The sequence below is a fragment of the Scleropages formosus genome, chromosome 18 (genome assembly GCF_900964775.1).
Source record: "Scleropages formosus chromosome 18, fSclFor1.1, whole genome shotgun sequence".
Lineage (NCBI taxonomy): Eukaryota > Metazoa > Chordata > Actinopteri > Osteoglossiformes > Osteoglossidae > Scleropages > Scleropages formosus.
Genome location: NC_041823.1, coordinates 22,420,753 through 22,446,100, shown reverse-complemented (window position 1 = coordinate 22,446,100; position 25,348 = coordinate 22,420,753). Strand labels below are relative to the sequence as shown.

The window sequence follows — 25,348 nt, the reverse complement described above, 5'->3', positions numbered from 1 at the left end:
TTAAAAATAATTGATTATTGATAGGGGGGCGCAGTGAGTTGGACCGGGTCCTGCTCTCCGGTGGGTCTGGGGTTTGAGTCCCGCTTGGGGTGTCTTGCGACGGACTGGCGTCCCGTCCTGGGTGTGTCCCCTCCCCCTCTGGCCTTACGCCCTGTGTTGCTGGGTTCCCCGTGACCCCGTATGGGACAAGCGGTTCAGAAAGTGTGTGTGTGTGTGTGTGTGTGATTATTGATACACACAAAGTCACCGTGCTTACCAGTAAAAGACTCATGTAACTCATGTGTGTGTTAAGTGGGTCATGCAAGAGAGACAACAGGAAGTGTCGTGGTTCGAGAAGTGAAGTCCTATGAACGGCTCCATGACAGGAAAGATGATTAAATCTCCAGGTGGCTCAGCAAATTTCACTTCAAACATATGTGTTTATCAACAAAAACAGCTCAGAGCTACATAATATAAGGGTACTTCACTGAAATAGGTTGAGTGTTGTGTTTTTAAGGAGTGGAAGGGTGTCAAGTCTCCTCTACATGCTACTTATGTTTGAATGAGTGATTGAGGGTGTCTCTTTGCTACGGAAAACCGGTGCTGGACACGCAACCTGAGGTGTTTTATTGAAGCCCTCACTGCAAGCACTAAAGCTAAGTGTGTGTTCTTGAGCACTATAATGGCCCTGTACTAGCCCACTTTGCTCGTGCAACACACTTTACAGTTTTTCTTTATTTAACGTGGAAATGCAAATGGAAAGTATGTTCCCCCCCCAATTTTTTTGCCTCCTATCCATCTTTCTCAGTTAAAGAAAAATCACGTGGTGTGTTTTAAACGAAAAGAGACGTGTGCTTGTGGTCGGACTGGAGGGGGCCGGGGATTTTTGCATGTTTAACAGGAAAAGCTCTCGTTATTGCGAACTGCCAGTGACGTACGGACATCTTTCTCTTAGTCAGCGCGTCCAGTCCCGCTATACTTTGAGGTCCGCCGTCGCGCGCGCGCCCGCAAACGAACCTCCACGCGCTCAGGGCACGTTTCCTGTCTCCGACGCGCTCGCGGCTTTCAGATCGTGCGCGGGTTCGGATGGCACCTGACTCTTTGCCTAAGGTAAGCGTACCGTACGGTCTTCCCGACCCGAGCTATCACACCTCGGCGCCCCGCGAATTTAAAAGAAAGCGGCCGACACGTAAACTTCGAAATGTGCTATAATAGAAGTATTTCTTCAGTTACTGGCTCGTGGTGACGAGTGAGTGCGCGCGACGCTCCCTGAAACGCGCTCCATACATGATTGACACTGACAGCAGTTCAGTCGGTCGCGTTTGGTTCTGAGTGAATATGCCTAAAAATTACTTCATTGCATCCGGATTTAAATACAATGCAGAACATAACTTATGATTTATGTTCTGGGTATTTTTTTTACTGGACCACTTCGGGGTAAGTACCAGCAGCAGCAGGTGGGATTCGAACTTGCAGCAGTGAATGAAATGTGTTAGCTACCTGTGGCTGTAATATAAATAGTCTTCCTGTCATCCTAGAATGTAGTTCGACTACAGATATGCTTTGCACGCCTTTGGTGGTTGTCGGATTGTGACTTGAACTTTGACAGGAGAATGTGACAGGAATCGTGCGTCTATTTGCGCGATGACCTTCCGAGCGTTCGCTTTCGGACACTTATCCGTCTCTTTCACGCAGCTGTTGTTGTGTTGGGTTTCAGCTGACCTTCTGGGGTCATGTGTTTCGCACACCTTCCTACACCAGGGTTCTTTTATTTTTTTTTTTTAGAAAATAAAATCGTGCCAATAGGGCCTCACAGAATGTTTATACCAGAATATCATGAAATTAATGCTTGAACTTGAAGATGCCAGCTGTTCCTCTGTATTTTTTGGCAGCATGTCCTGGCATTTTATGATGTGCAGGATGAAAATATGTGATGTCCCACAAAATAGTGGAGTGCAGGTGTTTTATTGTTTGAGCTGTGAATGTGCGTGCTTGAGTCCTTCTTGCTGAACTTACTCCGGTGTTTAAAGTAAACTGAGTTAGAATAAAGCCATGTTACTGAATTGCTCCTGAAAGTTTATTTATTGCTGCTTTGGGTTTCAAGCGGTGGATTGGCATTTACAGTACATTGTGCGTTGCTTACGTAGACAAGGGCAAGCAGCTGAACCACTCACAACTTTGTCGGTATGGTAGACACGTCTTGGGCATGTGGCATGAAAACCGTCTATTCCATGTGAAGTCCACAGGCCATCTTTGGAAGAGGAAGTAGACCCTGCGAGGAACGCTAAGGCTGTCCTTCATCTTGAGGACGACTGTCTCTGCTGGCCTTTTTAAAGGGACATTCTGGCACCCTTCCCTTGCTGTACAATCCGAGGAACTCTGTGCATCTCTACATCGGCCAAGGTCTGGATTCCACACTGAATCTGTGCTTTAGGTATTTTCTGCAGACTTTGAATGTGTGAAGCAGAATGCACTGTGCAAGGGTACCAGATCTACAATTGTTATAAACAAATGAGGTGCAGGGCAAACATTGCAAATTATTCATTTGCTCGGGGACCAGTCAATCTGCCTGAGGTTACAGCTTAAACAACGCAATAGAGACGTTCTTTTTGCATATCAGTTTACGATTTGCAAATGATGTTTACGCTGTGATTAATATGCAGTATTTCTGTTACTGGACATATTAGTCATAATTAAGGCTCAACTGTAGGAATAAGTTGCCTGTAACAGTGTAAATCTCCTGTTACAACCACATTTATGTTTCTAATTTAGAGCAGTGACTGATAAGTGTGTTTAGTCAGAAATCAGAATCATGATTGCATAGAAACAGGGAATTTGGGACTTTGCATGGTGAAACTATACCCAAAAGAATCCTTGTAAAAAACTTTTTTTGGGCCTGTGGATGTTTGGCGTGCTGCTGGCACTGCACTCAGCCACTGGTAGGATAGCATTGTGAGCATTTGCATGTTCAGCAGGGGTTATTCCAGCACGGGGAAACAAAACAAGAGAAAATGGAAGAAAAACCAGCCCAGTTGCTGCCTCCTTGTATTGCTTTCACCTTGATACACTGGGCAAAAACACATCATAATTTGGTTTTTCTTTTGACTGCCTCCAGGAACATCTTTCCCCTCCTTTAATTAGTTAGGTGTTGTTAACGAGAAAGGTGAAAATATAGCCCAAGTTAAGTGTAGAAATGGAGCAAAAGAGCACAAATTAAATTTCTATGCAAATAGAGAGGAATATATCACCTTATTTGTAAAATACCTTAAGGTTAAGATAACATTTTAGCTGGCAAGGCTGTGTGCTGTGTGGATAAATGTGTCTAAATTAGATTGGCATATTAGTTTAACCTAAAGCAGCTTACAAATAGAATTGTGGATGCCTTTTCATGTTTGTTTGAGCAGTGTTGTTGAGCTCCTTTAGATTTTGTAGCATATGTTATTTGATATGTACTGAAAGTAAGTCAGACACTTTTCTTGCCATCTTGACCCTCAAGCAGGGAATACAGTTGAGCATGAAGACAAATACTCAGCTTCTGTCAGGGGCCCTTCAAAACTGGCATTTTTGCAGGGTCATGTTTTGGCCATCATGTCTGTGGCTACTCTGTAAAGAAGTACAAGCTACAACTGAGCTAGATTTCCCTCACCCAAGTCCATGTCGAAGCATGAAGCCCACCCCCATGGAGCAGGACAAGCTGTGAGGATTTGCCATTCCCGTTTTGGGATTTCCTCCCATTCCACAAACGTGGGTAATAGGTATCACAGCTGGATGCAAGCCGGACATTCATCGACGTTGGAACCCACAATGTACAAGCTCTTTAGTTTCCCGTGTAAATTTTATGCATGACTTGTTTCCCTCACTTGTGGCGCATTGCATGGCATCTGAGTCATTAGTGGGAGGAAGCAGCAGCTGGAGACAATGGGCACCGATAAGGACGTCTGATGCGGGGATGGGGTTGCTCTGAGTTTAAACCCCCTGGAGTTCCGTCATAGTCCCTGCCTGAACAAAACTCTATTTTTAAAGCCCGAGCTTGTAGACATGTCCAGCTGTTATGGGCTTTGGGAGGAAGTTGCACCAATGCATTCTCCTTTAGCAACATGGAGGCTCTGCTTTGCATCTGGAAAGGGAGACATTGGGCATGTACATGCAGTTTGACCAATAGCTTCAGGAAGGCCTGGCAAACCCTCACCCAGTGAACATATGCATCATGACAATAGGTCCAGCTCCACTTGTCATTGCAGGAAGGAAACGATGCCTTTTGTCTCTCACCAGGAAGTATGTTTCCATATATCCTTACTTGTGCTGGTACCATCACAAAGTCACCTCTGTCTAAACCAGATATTTTTATAAAAATAAATTAGTTTGTTACATCAGTCAATAATAATGGGTGTATTTTTGGAGTCTGCACCTGCTAACTTCAGATCTGTGTCCCCATTGCTCCTTGAGTCATATCATAAGATTGAACCTGAATACAGTGTGTTGCTGTAACGTCTCCCCTGAATGTGTGGTTGCAGTGGGCAGGAGTTTGTGTGTGTGATGTCTCAGTACTGAGTGTAGTGTGGTGAAGCTCTTGAAATGGCCCTGACCCAAGCACTTGACATAAAGGAAAGCATAACATGTCAAAGTTTCTGCTGAGCTCTGTGGGAAAAGGGTCACCTTCTCCCTCTGTGGAGACTGAGATAGAGATTTCATGTGGGACAAGGGCAACACTTTGCTGTTGTGCACCTGATACAATCAAAAAACTGGGCCAGAGCTGTAATGTTGGCATATTCTCTTTTTTTTTTTTTGTAATCCGCGCTGCCCCTGTAGTCAGGGAGTTTGAAGGACTTAGGGTTCTACTGTAATGCTGGACCCTGAAAAAGGCCAAAAAAGAACTTAAAAATGGAACTCTTTTGTGCAACTTTTTAATGCTGAGTTTTTCAAAGCCAGCAGAACATCTAGTTCCCACTTTGGCAGAGAATGGTGTAGTAAAAGATTAAGACTGAGTTGTTCCCACTGTCAGTTGAATGCGAATGAAAACTTCAACCAGTTTTCCTATCTCACCCACAGGTTTTAAAGATGCTTAAAGTGCTGTTTCTTTTTTTGCTTCTTACAGCTGGAGGTAAGTAATGCTTTACATCTGCCACCCTGATGAATGCCTAAGAGAAACACAGCATTTGGCACTGGGAAATTTGATTTGAAAATACACACTTGGCCCCTGTTAACACTGCCTTTAGCACCATATGCTAACAGTCCTGCGGATTAGGAGCGTTTATGCAATAAGTGTACTTAAGCAGCTTCCATTTTTCCTGGCTTTTCTACAAAACAAAACCTTGAAATTGAATGCTTGACCTTCTTACCCTTTCTTTTCTGAAGGTGTGCCAGTAGTCCACAAAGCAAGCGCAAATCTTACTAACTTCAAGCAACCTGCTCTCACCACATATTGCAGTATTCCTCACAGAGTTCCTCCGGTCTTAAAGGAGACAAATAAAAATTACAGTGTTTCAGTGGTAATGTGCTGCTCTGCAAAGAGTTGTGGCAGTTAAACCTTTATGCATTTTAAACACAGACACTTATTTGTGCTTTGTTGTTTATTGAGTGTTTTCTGTGGTCAAGTCATTCTTTTTGCCTCTGTCCAAAAGATGTCCCCAATGAGAAGTGATCTACTCTTGTATTACACCTGCCACCATAATTACTGTAAATTGCATCTGCTCTTGCTGGTATATTAAATTAAAGCAGAGGCTGTTCCTGACTGTCAACAGTTTTTTAGTGGAGGTCAGCAACAAAGGATTTTGCGTGGGTCTGCAGTGGAATTTACCCTAACTATTTTAAATGTCCTCCACAGCTTTATCTCAGGATCTTGAAGAAAATCCGGATCTTGAAGGATCTGCGGATCTCGGTAAGGGCTGCATCACAGAGACCAAGACCGAGGAAATGTCTTTATTAATGTATAATATTCTCTTGATTGATATACAGCACATTTTCTCAATCTTCTGTTACAAAACATAAATGTATGTGCCGTGTTTTCCCTACTGTATGATGCTGGAAGAATTTGTGTTAAAAGAATATTTTAGTGTTTGCTTGTATAGTTTTTTTTTTTTTTTTTTTTGGTGGCTCAAGGTCATTGGTCATAACATAAATAGATTTGCTGATGAATGTCTATATAAATAAACCCTGTATAGATGTCTTTTTCATGACAGGCTGTATTCTTGCCACTGCAGCATCATTGTTTATTGCATTGTCTTAACATGTAAGTACGTACAAAACTGCAGTAAACTTCCCTTCTCCCACAGGTGACGATGAAGATTGTAAGTGCACTGCTGCTCACTCATCCCCTTTTGAGAGATCAGTCCAACATTATGGGCTATGGGTACACCTGTACATGTCCATCACACATTTTTCCAGTACATTGCCACCATTTGTTACAAGAAGTCAGTTATTCCCCTGAAGAATTAGCAATGTTGCAATCAGTAATAGATAATTTAACCTTATACCCAGCTCCTCCATGACTTGGCCTGTCTGTTCACAGTCCTGGGGCCACTTTCAGTGTTGTTTCCCATCCCTTGCACATCTGTTTTTCATAGATGTTTATAGAATTCATTTATTAAATGTGAGGCCCAAAGTCATCCTAAGAATGTATACAATTTGTTGGGCAGTATGAGCAGCTGCAAACAGTTTTTACCAGTTCTGTGACACTGATTTTCATTTGTAATCATGTTCAATTTCAGTTATTAATCAAGACAGGGAATTAATGAACAATGCTGCTCCTGGGAATTTTGGCAAAGCAAAAGGAGATGATGGTAAAGGTAAAAAAAAAAAAAAAAAAAAAAATTGTTATGGTGCCATTACCTTTTTTCTATACAGCAAGCAGGAACCTTTTTATAATGGCTAAAATTATAACAGTAATTTTCCTGCTCTTAGATCACACTTATAAATCTAACCAGAATATCTGTATGTTTGGTACCTTGATTATTTCAAATTTGAGTGCTGCAAAAAACACATTTTATGCATTGCTGCACGTCACAATGTTATTTAAAGTTACTCAGAAAGGAAATATGCAAAACGAATGCAGAGTTGCATGTTAACAAAGTTACAGTGAATTCACCATGCAATTAAAAGGGGTTTTACTTGTGCAACTGAAGTGCAATGATTTCGTCTGAGTGCCACGATCTTAACCATGTGGCTGCTCTGTCTTACAATACGTGGAACCCTCAGCTCAAGTAGGCACTTGTTCAGCACTCCTTTCTAAGCTTACGTATAATCTGACTGCTTTTCTCTCTACTTCATTTAGACAGCTCCTCCACTGTCATCATTGTAGCAGCCGTGTGCTCAGGGCTGTTGGCAGTTGCTGCAACCGTAGGTAAGGCTGATATTGTCTCCTGACTTTGTCCTTGCTATACAGCAGCAGGCCATTTGCATGAACTGGCATGTCTGCACAGAGTATGAAAAATAGTCTGGTGCTTTGGGAACATGGTGCCCCAGCGGCAGTGGCGGACGGTTGGCATGGCTAGTTGGCTGTAATGTTGTCCTATCCAGAGGACATGCAGTCCTGGCATTAAGATAATGCTGAGGTGGAACAAGCCTTGCTAACTTGAAGCACAACTGAACTTGACTGTATTCATGAAGGGGAATCATGGTGGGGAAGTGACAGCAGGGAGTTAGATTTTAAACTGCAGTATAATAGGGAGGTCTGTCATCATAGCTGAGGCATCCATGTTACATTTGTAGCAGATTACTTATGTTGTCTCCTTGTGCTTGTGTTTCAGCCTTTCTATTGGTCAGACGCCAGAGGCTCAGTCAGCAGCAAGGGTAAGAGGAAAGCTTTTGTTTTGATCTCAGTTGACAAAAATGCTAACGTTATTACTGGGCTTAGCTTTAGAAGGTTGAACCTTCTTGAGGAGACCAATTCTTTACATTTTACATTTATTCATTTAACAGATGCTTATCTTCAAAGTGATGTACATCTCAGAGAAAATACAATTTGTGCATTACATTAGGAGAAAGAGAGACATAGTTGAAGACATGTGATTCTGAAGTAAACGTAGTTAGTTTCTTTCCACTTTATGCACCAGTGTTCATTGCATGAATAGGTGCAAAAACTCAGGATAGACTATTCCTGATCACCTTCCTACAATTTTTTTTTAAAAGGTACACAAGTATTTACATACAATACAGGAGTAGTAGCTATGTAAATGCTTATTTGGGTATGATCATAAAGTCAAGATGCATGAACATTTACACCATATATGAGCTTGAGAGATCATGGACAAAGTGAGTCTGGAAAAGGTGAGTTTTTAGACCCTTCTTTAATGTAGACAGAGTTTCAGCAGTTCTGTGTGAGAGGGGGAGGCCATTCCACCACAACGGAGCAAGAACCGAAAACCTCCGCACTTTGCTTTTCATGCATGAGACCACCAAGTGAGCAGAAGTAGATGAGCGAAGCGGTCTAGTTGGGGTGTAGCGGTTGATCATGTCTTGTAAATAGCTAGGAGCTGTTCTGTTGATGCATTTATAGGCATAACTAGGGTCTTGAATTTGATCTGGGTAGCTATAGGAAGCCACTGCAGAGAAATGAGTAGGGGAGATACATGAGAATGCTTTGGCAAGTCAAACACAACTCGTGTTTAAACTCTAGGGACTTTCTCCAAGAGATCAGTTTGTGGAAAATTAACTGAATTTTGTCCTCCGTTATTGTACTATTTATAGACTATGATGAACAGAATAAGAGGCAAGAAGCCAGAAGTAATATAAATAAAATCAAGAGTCTCTGAAAGGTTTAGACCTTTCCTTCTTGTTTGTCTTTGTGGGTGAAATTTGCAAGGGCTGTTACAAGTGTCCGATTTCACTCCTTTTAAATTGAAAGACTAAAATTAAGCAAAAATTAAGTATGCAAGATCACATCACTTTGAATATATTCTAAAATATATTCTGAATTGCTTTCACTTGTTTTTTTTGCTCCATATGCTTGCAGAACTATGTATATTTTGAGAAGCATAAGATGAAATTTTTGATGATGCATATGTATATGACGTTGTGTATTTTCGTTCCCCTCTTACTCTCGAGTTTTGATCATGGAATTAAGCAAAGGACACAAAACAAAAGGGATTTCAGTCAACAGTCCTGAAAAGTGATGAACCAGTTGGATTGGTAACAGTCCCCTCTGGGCTGGTTCTGTGCCCTTTGTTAGGGACGCGTCATCGTCAGAACCAAACAACTGCTGCGAAAGCAAACCCAATTGGGCACATCCACCTCCTGAACTCAAACTGGTCTGTACTTGCACCAGCATCACATACTAGTCTGAGTCATTTTGTCAGCACCCCCAGCCCCTCCTGCCAACAAACGACAAAAAGGGTGAAAATTTCCTGTGTAACATGCAAGACCCAACATGCATTCTGCAGATTGCTTTCTATAGAAATTATGCTCACTGTATGGAGAAAGGCAGCAAAACAGGTAGCAGATGCTGGTATTGCCACACTCTGGCTGATGTAAACAGACAAGCAACTGCCCCAACCAGTTCAACGACACAACTTTTTTTCTTTTTTTTTTTTTTTTTTTTAAAAAATTGGGGGGGGGGGGGGGAGCACCTGCACAATGGTGCCCTGCTGGTGAAGCATGCAGGTGGCGGGGGGGTAGGAGGGAACACCTTGTGTTATATAAAGGCGTCGATTGCTGTGACTGGTGTTTTGCAGAGTAATCAGTTTCCACTGCTGCGTTGGCTACGTGCTCCGCCATGTACAGGCGGGGGTCAGTAAGGTCAGCATGCACAAAGGCAGCAGTCTCTTGCTTGACAACGCATGCTGGAAAGTTGTGTTTGAGTCACAGTGCAGCACCTTCGGTGGCTTAGAGGTGCCCCCTGAGGCAAGAGCTGAGCAGGGCGGAGGCCAACATGCTGACTGACACGTCGACTTAACAGGCATAATCACACAGTAACCCCTCAGCAGCTTAGATCAACACTGCTTTGCCACTGCTTAAATATTATTTTAATAATAACAGTATTAATAATGGTTCTAAGCCTAGCTGGGGCAATCACTGTAAAAACATCAGTGCCCTGCCTGCTGATTTGTGCTGGTTGTCTGCTTTTGAAGCCTGCCCTGTATTTTAGTGTCTAAGCAGTAAATTGGTTGCAGTGTTTTGGAAATTTTGCAAAAAGCAACAAATGGCCAAACTATCAATAAGGCTTCTTGACAAACTAATCATGGAAGCAATGTTACATTTTTAATGGCAATGGAAAAAAATGCCTGTCAGCCCTCTAGGAAGACTGATGGGTGTTCCTTATTTTATATGCATTTTCCACATTATCTAAGATTTAGTTTCTGTCAGCCTGTTTGAGCAAATGTACCACTGAATTGTTTTTTTGTCTCCCTTTAACAATTAAAGTGCAGTTTGCTGAATACCTCAGTTACATGAACTGTTCAGTCAGTGAAGAAATGTAATACCTCATTAGGAGCAATGAAGGCTTCTGGTGATCCCCTCTTTCTCTCTGTCCAGGATGTATGCCGCCCCAGCCGAGCAATCTCTGAAAGGTGCCGTCTAGTCTCCAGACCATGTCCTCATGGTGCACCTGGCAATGGGGCTCCACTCTGGCCCTGCTTATATGGGAGCTAGTGTGGGCAACTTGGACCTCCATGCCCGTGCTCTTCTTACTTTTGGGATTCTCAACGCAACGCCCTCCACTTCCCACCAGCAATGAGCATGAATAAGTCAAGGACCTGCTGGGACCGCCAGAGACACACTCCCTATTTTTTGCAACTTGCTCTATAATCACTCCTCCCCTCTTCTTCTCTTCAACAACTATGCAACCTCTTGGTTTTCTGAAGAAATCAGGATTAGTTTTTCCATTCTTTCTTTGATGATGAACTTGCCAGGACTGTGTAAGATGAGGCCCAATCAAGCCCAAGAAGTGACTAGAACCCATTTTGGTACAAAAAGCAAAAACACACATCAGTTTCTCCAAGAGCATGTTATTTACAGCCACTATTGACTATGTAGCATGCTGTAGAAATGTAATGTTTTACAGCATCACCTGTTGCATGTTAATCATTTATAAATAATCATAGATTGTGCTTAACAGGCAGCCAGTATGCCCAGCGAGGTCAGGATTTGCCAGAGGCACACATAATTTTCTTACATATACACACATACACACACGTCTCCTAGCAACAGCCAGACTGTTGCTGTTGTGACAGAAGTATGGCTGCACGTATATCCACAGAGGTATCTTAGTTCTCCGATTTCGTGCCTCTGGCAGCTCCTGTTTCTTTGTGTAGCGTAACCAAGAGTCACAACTTCACTAAGCTGAAAGGGGGCCCAAAAAAAAACACCAGTGTAAAACAGCTATTTGAACAGTCCCTTGAAAATACTGCTGTAAATTGCTGCCCTGAGTGTGGTTTTTATATTTTTTACCATTCATTTGCCTGACTCAGAACTGTATTACTTGTTGTAAATATCTCTGAAGGTTAGCAATGGTAATATGTTTCAGAGGACAGGGTGAAAGAGAATCAAATCGACTGTGGGCAACTGAATGGAAAACACACCACGCTGTACATTTTATTCGTACAGGTTACATTTGGTGTTGATCAGTCCCCCCCTTTCCATTTAAATGGAAATCAATCTCGCCCTTGGAACCTAAGCCACAGGGATGGCATGTAACTTTTTTTTAATACTAAGTTAGCTCCAAATTCTAAAAACAAAATTATTTCTGCTCAGAGATGAGCAGAATGTAATATTTTTTTGTCAGTTTGGATGGATGCAGTGCAGGATTACATGGAGACTGAGTGAATCGCTGACCAACAGATAGCCTGTGTAAAAACAGTCAATCTCATATAAAAAAAAAAAAACAATCTTGGCTGGTGAAATAGAATGCTTACTGTCTGACTCCACTCAACCTTGGAGCTCTGATGTCATCAAGCGAGGATTAGCATGGCTGAACGCCAACAGAGAACCAATTCAGATTCATGTTGTTTGCTGGTGTCTCTTTTGTACCACATTTGCTCGGGCTTGTTTTTTTCCTTATTACATTCACTAAAAAAATAGTTGCCAAGGAATTATTTTTGCAAAATGGGAATTCTTGTGTGTTTGTGGAAAATGCACATCACTGATAAATTAAAATAAGCCTGCTGCAAAAATTTAAAATCTGAAAGTATTTCAATAAGATAATTTGACATTAAGAACATTTCAGGAGCATTTTAATTTTCCCTTTTATTTCTTCTGTATTCTGACTTGTGTTATTTAAAGGACATTTTGTTTTCTTCTTAAGATTATCACAAGCAGTACACTGTGGCACTCCACAGAGAGTGTTAGTCATGGTAAGGTTTGTAGTAAACATTACTGCTAAGCCTTGCACATTTCATGTATACCATTTATAGAGGGTTCACATTGTGCCATAGAAACTATTTGAAAATGAATGTCCTTGGATTTCTCTCAGCGCTTCTTATTCCATTTCCCCTCATAACGTAGTGTATGTTTTATAAAATTGTACCAGGATCATTTTTCCCCCCTCCTTTTTTCTTGTGAATGTCAAAAATGCACTTTCTGTTCCTCCTGGAGCTTGTTTTCGTAGCAAATGCTGTACGTCTTTGTCATAGTAGATTAACAGTATTGTGGTTTTGAAATGTGGTTTTTAAATATCCAACAATGGGGGAAAAAAATCTTTCTACAGCTTTGCCTTAAGTCCATGAGGACTTTTCTTCTTTTTTTCCTGTTTAAAAATAATACTTTTTCATGGTCAGCTCTGTTAAATAGTGCTTAGCCCAAAAGCAAATCTTTTCACTGATCTACCCCATCCCTGCAAAAGACCTAATAACATAAGCACACATTTTATTTTGATATAGCTGTGCTGCACACCTTGGTCTTAATACAATAATATAATGGCAAAGGAATATTCACTTTATTTGACCCCTTTTGTATTTATCCATACATAGAAATACATTTTAAAAAAGCCATAGCTCTCTGGATTTTTTAATGCTTAAAAGGAAGCAGTTTCTTATTCTAAAAATGTTGTACTAATCCAACAGACACTATATTCCCACCATCTTTATTTTCATCACTTTGAAATATGTATTTTTTTCTGTTTTCTAACAATAGATAAGGGATACAATGAGGCTGTTGGTTTTTTTGACATACTTTGTGAGAAGTAAACATTGTTCACTTGTTACAGCTCTACTTTGCCATGATTACCATGTTTCGTTGCTAGAAGGCCAAAGAGCACAACTGCCACTGCTGGGTGATTAATGCACTAAAGGGAGATGAACGGTGTCTGAAGGTGCAGAAAGCAGAAAAGTCTTATTGTGAGCCACGGGTGGTTTTATTGCCGCCCTGACCCTTTTTGTCAGTGCTTTACAGGGCCTGATCTACGTACCAAGCTGTCAAGCATTTGAAGGATAACACCCGGGTACGAAACAAAGTATAGACATCATGTTTCAGATAGAACAACAGATAAGTTTTTGATCAGCCTGATTATGTGCATATGTAGTTCAGGGGCTTTCATATTATCCTAGCATTCCATATAAATATAAACATTCACACTCTATTCACTGATGCAGTGCACTGCGTAAAGTGCAAACGAAATGTAATGTTTAATATAACTGCTGACTGGGTTGGGATTACTTGGGTTTTGTATATATTATAAACACTTCTGAATGTTTATGTACCAAATGATTACTGTTTGACAATAAATGCCTTCTGCTGTACTTTTTTCTGTTGGTGCTGTAGTCTATTGAGAAAATGTTCAATTTTGTGCAGTGACATTCACCCAGGATTTTTCTCCTGAAAATTTCTTAAAATGCCTTATTACTTGAATAAACTCATTTTTTGTTTTGATACATTTAAGGGTCTTGGCTTTGCAGTGCGACTGCCTGGAACAGTGAAGCTGTCTCTTCTGTTGTAAATCTTGAAGCTGAAAACTGAAAATTAGATTGAAAATTGATCATGTTCTGGAATAACCACAGAGCACTGAAACTGTGGCTGTCCTCATAAAATGTAATCAGTAATGGTGTTCCTTTACTAAAGTGTATACAGAGGGTATTATTGAAACATGTGAGGTGTCCTTGCAAGATAATTCTTAAAATCTGCATTATTTTTCTATGCATTTTAAAAGAAAAGGCAGACACAAATTGATCTGTTTTTGTTTTCAAATTTATTATAGCCTGACTCGTTTAGAATAACTGACACCAGAACAGCAAATTTCAAAGTCTAAACATGACTGTGAGTACAGTATTTATAAGATACAAACACACAAAGAGCACAGGAAAATTCAGACGTTTGAGTCTTGTGTAAGAGTTGATTTAACATTGACAATAAGCGTAAATGATTAACAAGCCAGGATGTATTGTTTAGTGTAATATTCTACACTCGTTCTAGACACTGGGCAAATATGTATTAGAAGTGGATCCCTAAGCGTTTTGAACAGCATGTGTTCTATTAGATACGAAGTTCCCTACGAACATAAATGAACTGTCAGTATTTTTCAGCTTTGGTGCTGAAAAATATACTTGGGTGAGAAAAGAAGCAACTGGACCTTTGAGTCAATGCGATGAAGTAATTTGATGTGCTGAGCTTCAGAAAGCCAAGGGTGGGAATTTAAGCGATTCGTTTAGACTGTGTTTCACTGCGTTACAGTTTGTAGTTGCTCTCCTAGCCACATCACTGTGAATAATTAATTGTTGCAGTGAGATGGCACTTCTGCTCTGCTGTCCCTGAGGTAGCAAACTGGGAGTTAATTGTGTAACCATGGGTAGGTGACAAGATCCATCCTGCTGCCAGCCAAGCAGCGTCTTGCAGCTGCAGACTGGCCAGGTGAACATCCAACCTGCTTTAGACTCTAGTCACGCTGTAGGACCTAAAAGGGAAGTGCAGATCCTAGTTAGATGTTCAATCACACGTGGTCAACACCTCTCTCCTCTTTTCGGGAGACTGGTGACGCGGGACATAATGAAAGTTGTGTGCCTGTAAAATGCAAGAAGTTTCACCTGCTGGTGTTCTTGTACCTAACAAGTGTGTACACACACACACACATTTTCAGAACCGCTTGTCCCATACGGGGTCACGGGGAACCGGAGCCTACCCGGTAACACAGGGCGTAAGGCCGGAGGGGGAGGGGACACACCCAGGACGGGACGCCAGTCCATCGCAAGGCACCCCAAGCGGGACTCGAACCCCAGACCCACCGGAGAGCAGGAATGTGGTCCAACCCACTGCGCCACCGCACCCCTTCCAAGTGTGTACAGAGGATATTATTAAAACGTGTGAGGTGATATTGCAGGGACTTGGGTGTAAATATGGCAAGTACTCACTTTCCCTGGTTTACGTGGCACCGGGGCTTCCGGCAAACTCGGCCACCTGTGTCAGGAAGGAGAGGGAAAGTCAGCGCTCGGATGCCAGCAACAAAATTCTGCGAGTGAGGAACTGCTCCTGATCCAATACCTCCCCTGCCAACAGGTACAATGTGACAGAAATACTATGGTTACAGGGTTTCGATCCCTGCTTAGCCTGTGTGGAGTTTGCATGTTACATTTATTTACTTACTAACGCTTTTCTCCAAAGCGACTTCCAATGAACTCTGTGTAGTTTTATCAGCCCACACACCTTATTCACCAAGGTGACTTACACTGCTAGATACACTACTTACAACGTGTCACTCATCCATACATCAGTGGAACACACTCTCTCTGTCACTCACACACTACAGAATCAGAATCAGAATGAGGTTTGATTTTGCCAAGTGTGCTGATGCACACAAGGAATTTGCTTTGGTGCTTTCAGTATTACAGACAATAGGCAAGACAGACAGCTGACACAGACACATAATAAATAAATAACATATTTAGGGAGTAAAAAGAATTAATGCAGAAAAAAAAAAAAACAGCATGTCTTTGGGAAGAAACCAGAGCACCTGAAGGAAACCCATGCAGACACAGGGAGAACATGCAAACTCCACAGGGACCGAACCCATGTTTTCTCACACCATGCAGGTGCTGTGAGACAGCAGCGCTGCTTCCTGTGTCACCCGTTTGCTGTGTTCTCCGTGTCTGCATGAGTTTCCTCCAGGTACTGTGATTTCCTAAACGGTCAAAAGACATGCAATCCAAACGAACTGGCCACTCTAAATTGCTCATAGCGTGTAAATGTGCACGTGTGCTTACCCTGCAATGACTGGCATCCTGCCCAGAATGTACCCTCCAAGCCTTTTACCCGGTGACTGTGGCATAGGCTCTGAACTGCCGTCACCCTGACCAGGACAAGTGGTTACTGAATGTGAGAAAAGTGTGATGTGCAGAAGAGTGAATGGTTGGAAAGATTTTGCTGTTGTGTATCTAACACCTCAAATAAAAGTGTTAGATAAATACTAGTTAATAATCAGTGCAGACTGCTTCGGAGAAAAGCATACGCTAAATGAATAAATGTAAATGCACAGTGTGACATATTTCCCATCCACCACGCACAAGTACTTGAAGAGGACTTTCACAAACAGTCAGACATAATCACACTCTTTTGGTCATGTGCGTAAAGGAATGTCAGCAGTTGCAGATATTTTTTTAGCGCAGCAGTGGATGTAAGAATTATCATCCATTTTTATGGCTTTATGGGTGACCTGGCTGCTGTTTAGTGAGCAGTTGTTTAATATGCTGTACAGGCTACCAACTGCAGGTTTTGGTGGTCCTGGTGACAGCTGGTAACATAGTGGTTACAGCTGCTGTCTTTGGATCCAAAGATTGCAGGTTTAATCCCTACCTCTGGCTGTAGTACCCTTGAGCAAGGGACATACTGTAAATTGCTTCAGTGAAATTACCCAGCTGTATAAATGGGTGTGTAATTGTAAGTAGACTAACACTGTAAGTTGCTTTGGAGAAAAGCATCAGTTAAAATGAATAAATGTAATCTGCAGATAACCCTCTTTGGGTGGCATGGTGACACAGCAAGTAGTGGTGCAAAAGGATGTGGGTTTGATTCCTGCTCAGTTTATGTGTTCTCTGGGTGCTCTGGTTTCCTCCTACAGTCCAGAGACATGTTATTCAGGTTCACCCATAGCGTGTGAGTGAGAGAGAGAGAGAGAGAGAGTGTGTTGCACTGATGTATGGATAAGTGACCCATTGTAAGTAGTGTATTTTACAGTGTAAGTCACCACGGTGAATATGGTGTGTGGGCTGATAACACTACATCCGTTGGAAGTTGCTTTGGAGAAAAGCATCTGCTAAATATGTAAACGTGAACGTCAGGAACCTTCAGTGACTGGGTGCAGATGATACAACATGTGAGCTCTACTGAAACAAAGTGCTGCAGACCCTTCAAACTTTTCACAGCACCGAAAAACGGTTCTTCAAATCCACAGCCGACTCGACGAAGGCGCATGAGTTCATGTCATTTACTTGTACGATGCATTAAAGCTCCGAGCAGCAACGTTTTTTCTGCTCTTCCTAACTTAACCCGATTGCAGTGGAATTCGGTTTGTCTACACAAACATAGCAGATTAATAACTACACCCCATGCCACGTGTCACATCAGTAGCACATAAATATCAAAGTGGGCATGTTATTCCCTGCGGGCGATGCCTGCGACAAAGTGTACTCACATGTCATAACTGCGATTCCCATCAAGAAGAGAGCGGCAGCCAGCGACAGGCCCACATGACGGAGGACGTTGTAATCTGAGCAGAGACAGCAGCACATCATCATACCCTTACTGCGGAGGATTGTGCTAAAAAAATACCCTGGCCGTAAAAGGTCTTAGAAAGGAAAGGCAGCTGCATTTATTATGGCAGAACTGCAATTATTTGCAGTTCTGGACCTTTTCAGAGTTGTACATACCGTACTTAAAGGGGGTATCCCATGATTCATCTGGGGAGAAAAAAAATGGGTCTTCAGTAATTGCAATTCACGTAGTATTCTTTCCAAGATTTCATGTCAAAACAACACATACGACAGCTGTAGTAGGAACAGAACACACGCGTTAGATGCTTACTCTGCACATATTAACAGCCTGTATCACTCAATTTGCAGCCAGTTTTCTAACCCAAGAAGGGTTTCCTCCCACAGTCCAAAGACATGCTGTTCAGGTCCCCCATAGTGTGTGAGTGACACAGAGAGAGAGTGTATTCCACTGATGTATGGATGAGTGACCCATTGTAAGTAGTGTATCTAGCAGTGTAAGTCTTCGGGTGCTCTGGTTTCCTCCCACAGTCCAAAGACATACTGTTCAGATTCCCCATAGTGTGTGAGGTACACAGAGAGAAAGTGTGTTCCACTGATGTATGTACGTATGGATAAGCGACCCATTGTAAGTAATGTGTCTAGCAGCGTAAGTCACCTTGGTGAATGAGGTACGTGGGCTGATAACACTACACAGAGTTCACTGGAAGTCGCTTTGCAGAAAAGTGTCTGCTAAATAAATAAATGTAACCACCATGAACCTTTCGCTGAATTGCTGCTAGATTGGACTCTCGATCCGGCCTCCACATTTTAACTTTATATAAAGCTTCTGAACGATGGCGATGCCTTGATGTTATCTCCAAATGATAAGCATCCAGATGCAGTAATTTGATGAGACGCGCAAGCGGTTTAGCGTGTACTCTTTTATCGTGTGACATTTTTGTGCAATGCTACGTTTTGAAATTTACACACTGCTGCACTATAAAAGCAGCACATGAGCTCCTTTTCGAATACTTTACCCCAGGTTGAATGCCTTGCAGGGATGCGACCTGCGCGCCGTGTAACAGAGGATGGAGATGGCGCTGAAGAAAAGATTGAAGAAAGACAGAGCTCAAGATCATATTGTTATGAAGGATGACCAAGAGTGCATCTGGTTTCTGTATCTTTCTAGGGTGCACTCATTTGCCTCCAACAATTCTTACATATTTAAAAATAGCATTTAATACCTTTGTATGTCTCATACAGATTCAGATACATCTGATACTTTCCATATGACTTCATACCATACATGTTAAGTCACATAGAAAATAACCTGATGTATTTGTATGAGACAAACAAAGATATTGAATGGTAATTTTATTATATGTAAGCACCGCATTAAGGCACGTGAGTACACCTTTGGTAAGCACATGCTGAGCCAATTTCCAGTGAGTTTTATACCAGGATGTAAAACGTATATTATGACACTTTTTGAAATACATACAGCATATCCACTAAAGTTCACTGGCGAGTTCATAGGGCACCGTAACCTTGGACAGAACCTGAATGCTCTCCTAGCCATTATTGATCCATTTCTGACCACCACCGGTATGGACCACGTCTAAAGAAATGCAGATGCGAATTGTTGGAGGTGCTTGTGTTGTCCTGCTCCTGCTCAGATCTTAGCTCTTATGGAACAGGAGGTTGGCGTCTATATAGACGAACACTACAGCCAGAGCTATCCGCTGAATACTGAGCAGGTCTGCAATCAATAAGCTCTGGGTTTACCTTGAGTCGGGGTATTTGTTGTCTCTTCTGGGGTTTTTGCTTCATTCTGGTTCGCTATGAAGGAAAAAAGTGTAGGGTGAGGTTTCTGCGTTCGTTTAATTTCAAGTGGGAAAAGTATCTTGAAAAACCATCTTTATAATGTTTGCCTTCAGCATTGAGACTTCACCTGGAGAAGTTTCCTGCGTTGTCCACGCACTGGTAACATCTTCCTCTGGGAGCGTATCGTTGTACAGTTCCGACATTGATACATTGGATACAACATGTGTCTCATTTTCTAGAGAAAAGAAATAATGAATTGAACAATCACATTTCAGAACGACAGCTCCATATTCCCCTAGAATAGTGATCGATATTGCAGGATTAAGACTAGAATTTCAATAAGTCCTCAACTTAATTACATTCACAAAATCTGAAGTTATAGTGGAGGCTGTGGTCATTAGCATAAGCATTTTGCATGTTATGCAAAGACCAGCGTTAGTTTGTCTCAACACATCTTGGCACATTGGAAATCTTTACGAGTTTAGTCACTAAGATCAATTGCTTTCATTTTGCGGAAAAGCTGCAGAGGTAAGTTGCCGAGGATGGTTCCAGAAATATGATGTCATGATTCAATTCCTTTGAGAGATGAGAGAGCGGCACGGGTACCAATGTACGCTGGAGTCGGGCCAGTCGTCGCCGTCACTGCTTGATGGGAATAACCTGAAGTGATGAGACTAAAAGGACTGGTGCTTTCGGCAGAGCAGCCTACAGAAACACACAAAATCATGTTTTTGCACATTGCCTCCTTGCTTAACAGATATTTTTATCAAAGGCGGGTTATATAATTTTAAGCAACACATTAAATGCCTTGGACAGGAGTTATTTAGTGTTGAACAACATGGGCTGGTAACCTGAAGGTTTGCTGGTTAAATTTCCAGGTGGTGCCCTGCTGTTGTACGTATTAGCATGGTACTTAACCCAAGCTGCTTCAGTACAATATCCGGCGCTGTGAATGGGTAAAATTATAAGTAGCTTCGGATAAAAGCACCAGCTAAGCAGCGCAATGATAACAATAAATGGCCTGGATTTTCTGGAGCACTTCTATGCTTCCCATTTCCTTTATTTAAAAAAAGGAACCCGTTTGCACAATGGCAAGCCTACAAAATGTACATTTCGTGCGACGAAACCGCTAAAACGCCCCCGCCAGCTATTCATAGCAGTCAATTTCCAGTTGAGACGCGACGGAGCCTAAGCAGCAGGACCTGTGTGTCCAAACTGTTGTGCTGCTTGTTCATGTAAATTTATTCTGTAGCAGTTATAATGATAGTGTTGTGTGCAAATGGAACTGGCGCGCTAATAAGGGCACTCATTTCATAAACCCCTGGCTTGAACAGGACTCCGTTGTGTTTTCCGTACCCAAAAAAAAAATAAAAAGAAGGAAAGAGAACGGGTGATCTTTATGTGGAAATTTCCTGCGAATGCCCTCACCCCTCCATAACTCCAGTACGAGAAAGTGGGAAATGATGCAAGCCTGAGAAGTGCTGGAAGCCTCAGTTGTTGGATACTGTCCTGTGTGTCTTTTAATCATAAAATTAGCTTCAAATGATTGACTGGGCCTGATGCCAATCGCTGCACCGTTTTCATCAAAAGTTGCATCAGATAAATATTTTTGGGGCAGCCAAAAATGCCTTGTCGAAATGCTATGTGCTCGGGATGGGGAAGAAAGGAAGGAGAGCGTGAGGGAGAGGGAACGGGGATTATAAATGACTCACCTGCGAACATTACAGACAGACAGAGGGAAAACAAGCTCAAATGTATCTGAAAAAAACAGAACCAAACAAAGGAAAAAAATGAACAAAACAATCGAGCACAATAGAGATACAGTACATGTCGAGGCTGTAAGGGTGCGGTGAAGAGTCATAGGACTACAGGCTGGTATTAGTTCATCTCTATGGCATGTGGTGTGTCTGTCTGTCACTTATTTACCTGGTGCTTTTCTCCAAACTCCAAAGTTTTAAGCTGCTTACAATTACAGGTGGTGCTGGATTTACGATAGGGTTGCGTTCCGCGAAACCCGTCGTAAGTCGAAAATATCGTAAATCGAAAATGCGTTTAATACACCTAACCTACGGAATATCATAGCCGGGCATACGAGCGATGGCCGGTACGGGCTTGCCGCCTTCATGCTGGGCAATTATCTTGAGTTTCTCCTCAAAAGTAATCTCCCTCCTCTTTTTCGTCACGCCAGTAGCGGGAGACACAGATGGGCGTTTCTGTCACGTTATGGAAGTGCAAAACACAACCATCTGACAGAGTGGGAGATGCAGATCAAAGCCGCCGCCCAGAATCGCGATAGAGTGTCGCTCCACATATCTCTCGCCTGGGAAAAAAAATCAAAATTCGAAGTATGGTTTCTACTGAATGTCTATCGCCAGCTCATCATCGTAAGTCGAGGGGCATCTGTATTTCCTCATTTACACTGCTGTGTGGTTTTTTTCACCAGAGCAGTTCAAGGTAAGTATCTTGCTCAGGGGAGCTAAAACAGGAGGTGGGATTCAAACCTATAACCCCTGAGTCGAGATGCAGTAGCTCTAACCACGACCAGCTACCTGGCTTTCAGACGTCAGGGTGACGAGCACGGATCCGCCATCAGCCCAAGCACACGGAGGCCACGCCAACGAGCGTGTTCCTAAGACAATGCTTACAACACAAAGGGCGCGTGAACCTAATGTGTTCTGTAATGGCAGCACACTCTGCCATCCGAAATCATCTCCTCCTCCGTTTAAATTCAAATTGAAAATGCGCTTTGCCAGCATGACAAGCAGACAAGCTTTGCCAAAGCAATTAACACAGATGTAACTCGAGCCTAAATATAGATAGATAGCGCAGTCCTCCTCCACCTCCATTTCTTTCCTCTTTTTTTTTTTTTTTTTTTTTATTCTTTAATATCACTTCCAAACAGTTGAGTTCAAACCTTTCATATCTCCTTCGGATGACACGCATTCCGCATTCCGGGGCCGCGCAAAGCTGACATATCTCTCGCACGCTATCCGGCCACTTTTTGACTGAAGCCACAAGCATCATCGTCACTTCCTTCTTTTGCGCGCGCCTACAATGCTCTACTTTCCATACGTCCTCACGCAGAAAATATTCACTAACAGACGCGTTGTTCTCATTGCTCTGCCAAACAACATTAGTCAAGGTTTATTTTCATCCTTTTTCCTAAAAGTGCCCTTTACAGAAATACCGCGGTCTTGAAATTTTGCTGCTCATTTAATAAAAATGATGAAACCATTAAAAATAAGAGTGGAGTGTATATAAAATTGCGTTTAAATGAGTTTTTTTTTAGCTGATACATTAGCATAGTTTATGAAATTGTGCCAAAAATGCTGGAAAAGAGTACAGTAACACAGGCTGTGAATTTTCACTTAGGCCAGAAGCATTACGGCAAATTAATTTTCAGTTAAACATCGAGGGCCTTCAGAAGAATTTCCCAAGTTTTGGACCATCTGCTACACCTTTACCAGTGTCGGTTCCATCTGGAGGATCTCACTTCCTATTGACTCCTGGGGCACTTGACCACACGGGCCTTTGTGTGGCCTACTGATATTTCTCTGCTGTTTCTCCGTTTTCTGTTCCTCAGCATCTTCTGAGCCCACAACCCTCTCGGCCCTGTGGCCGAGGCCCCGACCCCTGCCGCTCGGAGCAGTCCGCTCAGCCCATCAGCCCTTACCTTGAGCCCCATGCTGGTCTTCTGGTGGTCTCGGGCACCGTCGTGCAGCAACATCCGCACTCCCTGCGTGTGTGTCAGCGGCATGCGCTGTAGAGCAGCGCTTCGTTTGCGCCCCTCCCTTCATCACTTCCTTCTCGATTCATCGGCACGGCACCACTCGTGGGCCCTAACCCTACATTGTGCTGCTGTTCTGCTCAGCCCCCCTCCCTTCCTGCTTTGTACTTCAGACCCCCCCCCCCCCCCCTCCTTTCTAAACAGCAATACACACAAACAGTTCATTGGAAGAATATTTCTAAAGCTACATAACTGCTGAAATATTATTCATATGCTAGCATATATTAATTTAGTATAGTTCTCATATACTACATCTGTTCATAAACTTGACTTTCTTTGTATTCTTGTCTTATGAAATCGTACTTAGTGTCATTTCATTATTATTTAATATATTCAGTACTGTAAGACACGCATGGAAATTATCAGGAGGGACTGTTTTCTTTTTGTTTTGCACCCCCCGCCCCCCTTACTGATCATTAAAGCTTGTGGATGGGACTGTTCTGCAGGGTTTGAGCCTCGTGTTTTCGGACTCCACACCGTATCGTACAGTTCAATCCCATGCCGTTCCGTGAGTACCGGCATAGCATATAACTCCTCTCCTGAAAGCGCGCCGCACAGTCACACGTCACTGAGTGTTTTGCATGAGCTGGGCGGGGAACTGGCTGTTGGACTCCAACCTTATGCAACCTTGCGGAAGTGCGGCAACCCGTAGAATCGTGTTGCGAAAGAGCAACAGGAAACCCATCGCTCACGTTGGCTCCACGGAGATCATCCAGAGCCCCTTGTGTCTCGGTGCACAGACTCCAGCGCCGCCCCGTCACAATGGACAATGCAGGACATTGAGGGAGAGAAACAGAGGATGTAGTCTCCGCAGAAGAGCCCGTGGGTGTTTGCAAAATGCTTTGTCCCAGTTGTGTTTATTCTGCACTTGTTTTGCTCCAGCAGGACCAAAGAGTGTCTTGCCAAACCCAAGGGCAACCTTGCTCTTTCACATGTCATATCTGTCCATATTAAAAACAGCTCATGCAACTATGCTCCATGTGTACTAAACCGGAGCAGCACGGTCCCAGAGCAGTGCTTAGTTGTGAACAGTAATTTACCCTGTGCACATAGTGTGTGTTCTGTCAATGTGTCAGGAAGCAAAATGGATTTGGGCCACAGGTATGTGAAAATCACCCATGAAGTAAACCAAAAAATGTACCATGCTTTACATTGATTTGTTTAGCTGATAGGGGGGTGCAGTGGCGCAGTGGGTTTGGCCAGGTCCTGCCCTCTGGTGGGTCTGGGGTTTGAGTCCCACTTGGGGTGCCTTGCGACAGACTGGTGTCCCGTCCTGGGTGTGTCCCCTCCCCCTCCAGCCTTATGCCCTGAGTTGCTGGGTTAGGCTCTGGTTCCCCTCAACCCTGTATGGGACTAGTGGTTCAGAAAGCGTGTGTGTTTAGCTGATACTTTTCTCCAAAACCCAATGCATTGTTAAAATTATTTACCCATTCAGTTGGGTAAGTTTACTGGAGCAATTTAAGGTAAGTACTTTGCTTAGGGGTACTGTAATCAGAGGTGGGGATTGAACCTACAACCTGGGGGTCTAAGGGCAGTGGCTCAAACTGCTACACTACCAGCTATCCTTGTCATTTTATGAGGGTCTAAATGACATTTTTTCCATGTTTTACTCCCTACCAATTACTGTCTGCCCTAATCCAGGATCACAGTGGTCCAGAGCCTATTGGAAAAACACAGCACTGCTTAGGGTTAAACAATTAGATTCCCTGGTGTACCTCAAACATGTGTCTCTGGATTGTGGGAAGAGAGAAGAATGAACATGGGGAGAACATGCAAACTGCTCACACTGTGAATAGTGCTCAAACCTACAGCCCAGGCACTATGAGTCACTGGTGCTACTCGCCGTGCCCTCATGCCACCCACCGAATATTCTAATTTTTCTGTACATTTTAGTAAAGTGCCTCTTTTACGAAAATGACACAGCTGACTCATTAAATCCCTGCGGTTTATTGATTATTACTTTACATAATGGTCAACAGGACACCATTAATGAAACAAAAGATATTGGGAAATCCAGAATGGCAATTATGCTGTGAGCTCACTTCTCCTCTATGGTAAGATGCTGTAAATCCTCTTTCAGAATGAGTCCACCTCCAGCCAGCCAGCACAATGACTCAGTGGCAGTCCATCCGACTGGAAACCGCGAACGGCGCCT

General features: G+C 42.8%; 1 protein-coding gene across 1 annotated transcript; it reads right to left on the bottom strand.

Annotated features, from left to right (window-relative positions):
* Positions 1-14,106: 14,106 nt before the first annotated feature.
* fxyd5 (FXYD domain containing ion transport regulator 5) lies at positions 14,107-23,241 on the bottom strand. The gene is made up of 10 exons (XM_018745496.2): positions 23,080-23,241; positions 21,119-21,164; positions 20,013-20,111; positions 19,534-19,641; positions 19,368-19,421; positions 18,620-18,682; positions 17,760-17,789; positions 17,525-17,599; positions 15,249-15,294; positions 14,107-14,794 (listed from the first exon to the last, which is right to left on the bottom strand). Exons 1-10 carry the CDS (start codon positions 23,161-23,163, stop codon positions 14,770-14,772), a joined length of 630 nt encoding a protein of 209 aa, XP_018601012.2. The 5' UTR covers positions 23,164-23,241; the 3' UTR covers positions 14,107-14,769.
* Positions 23,242-25,348: the final 2,107 nt, after the last annotated feature.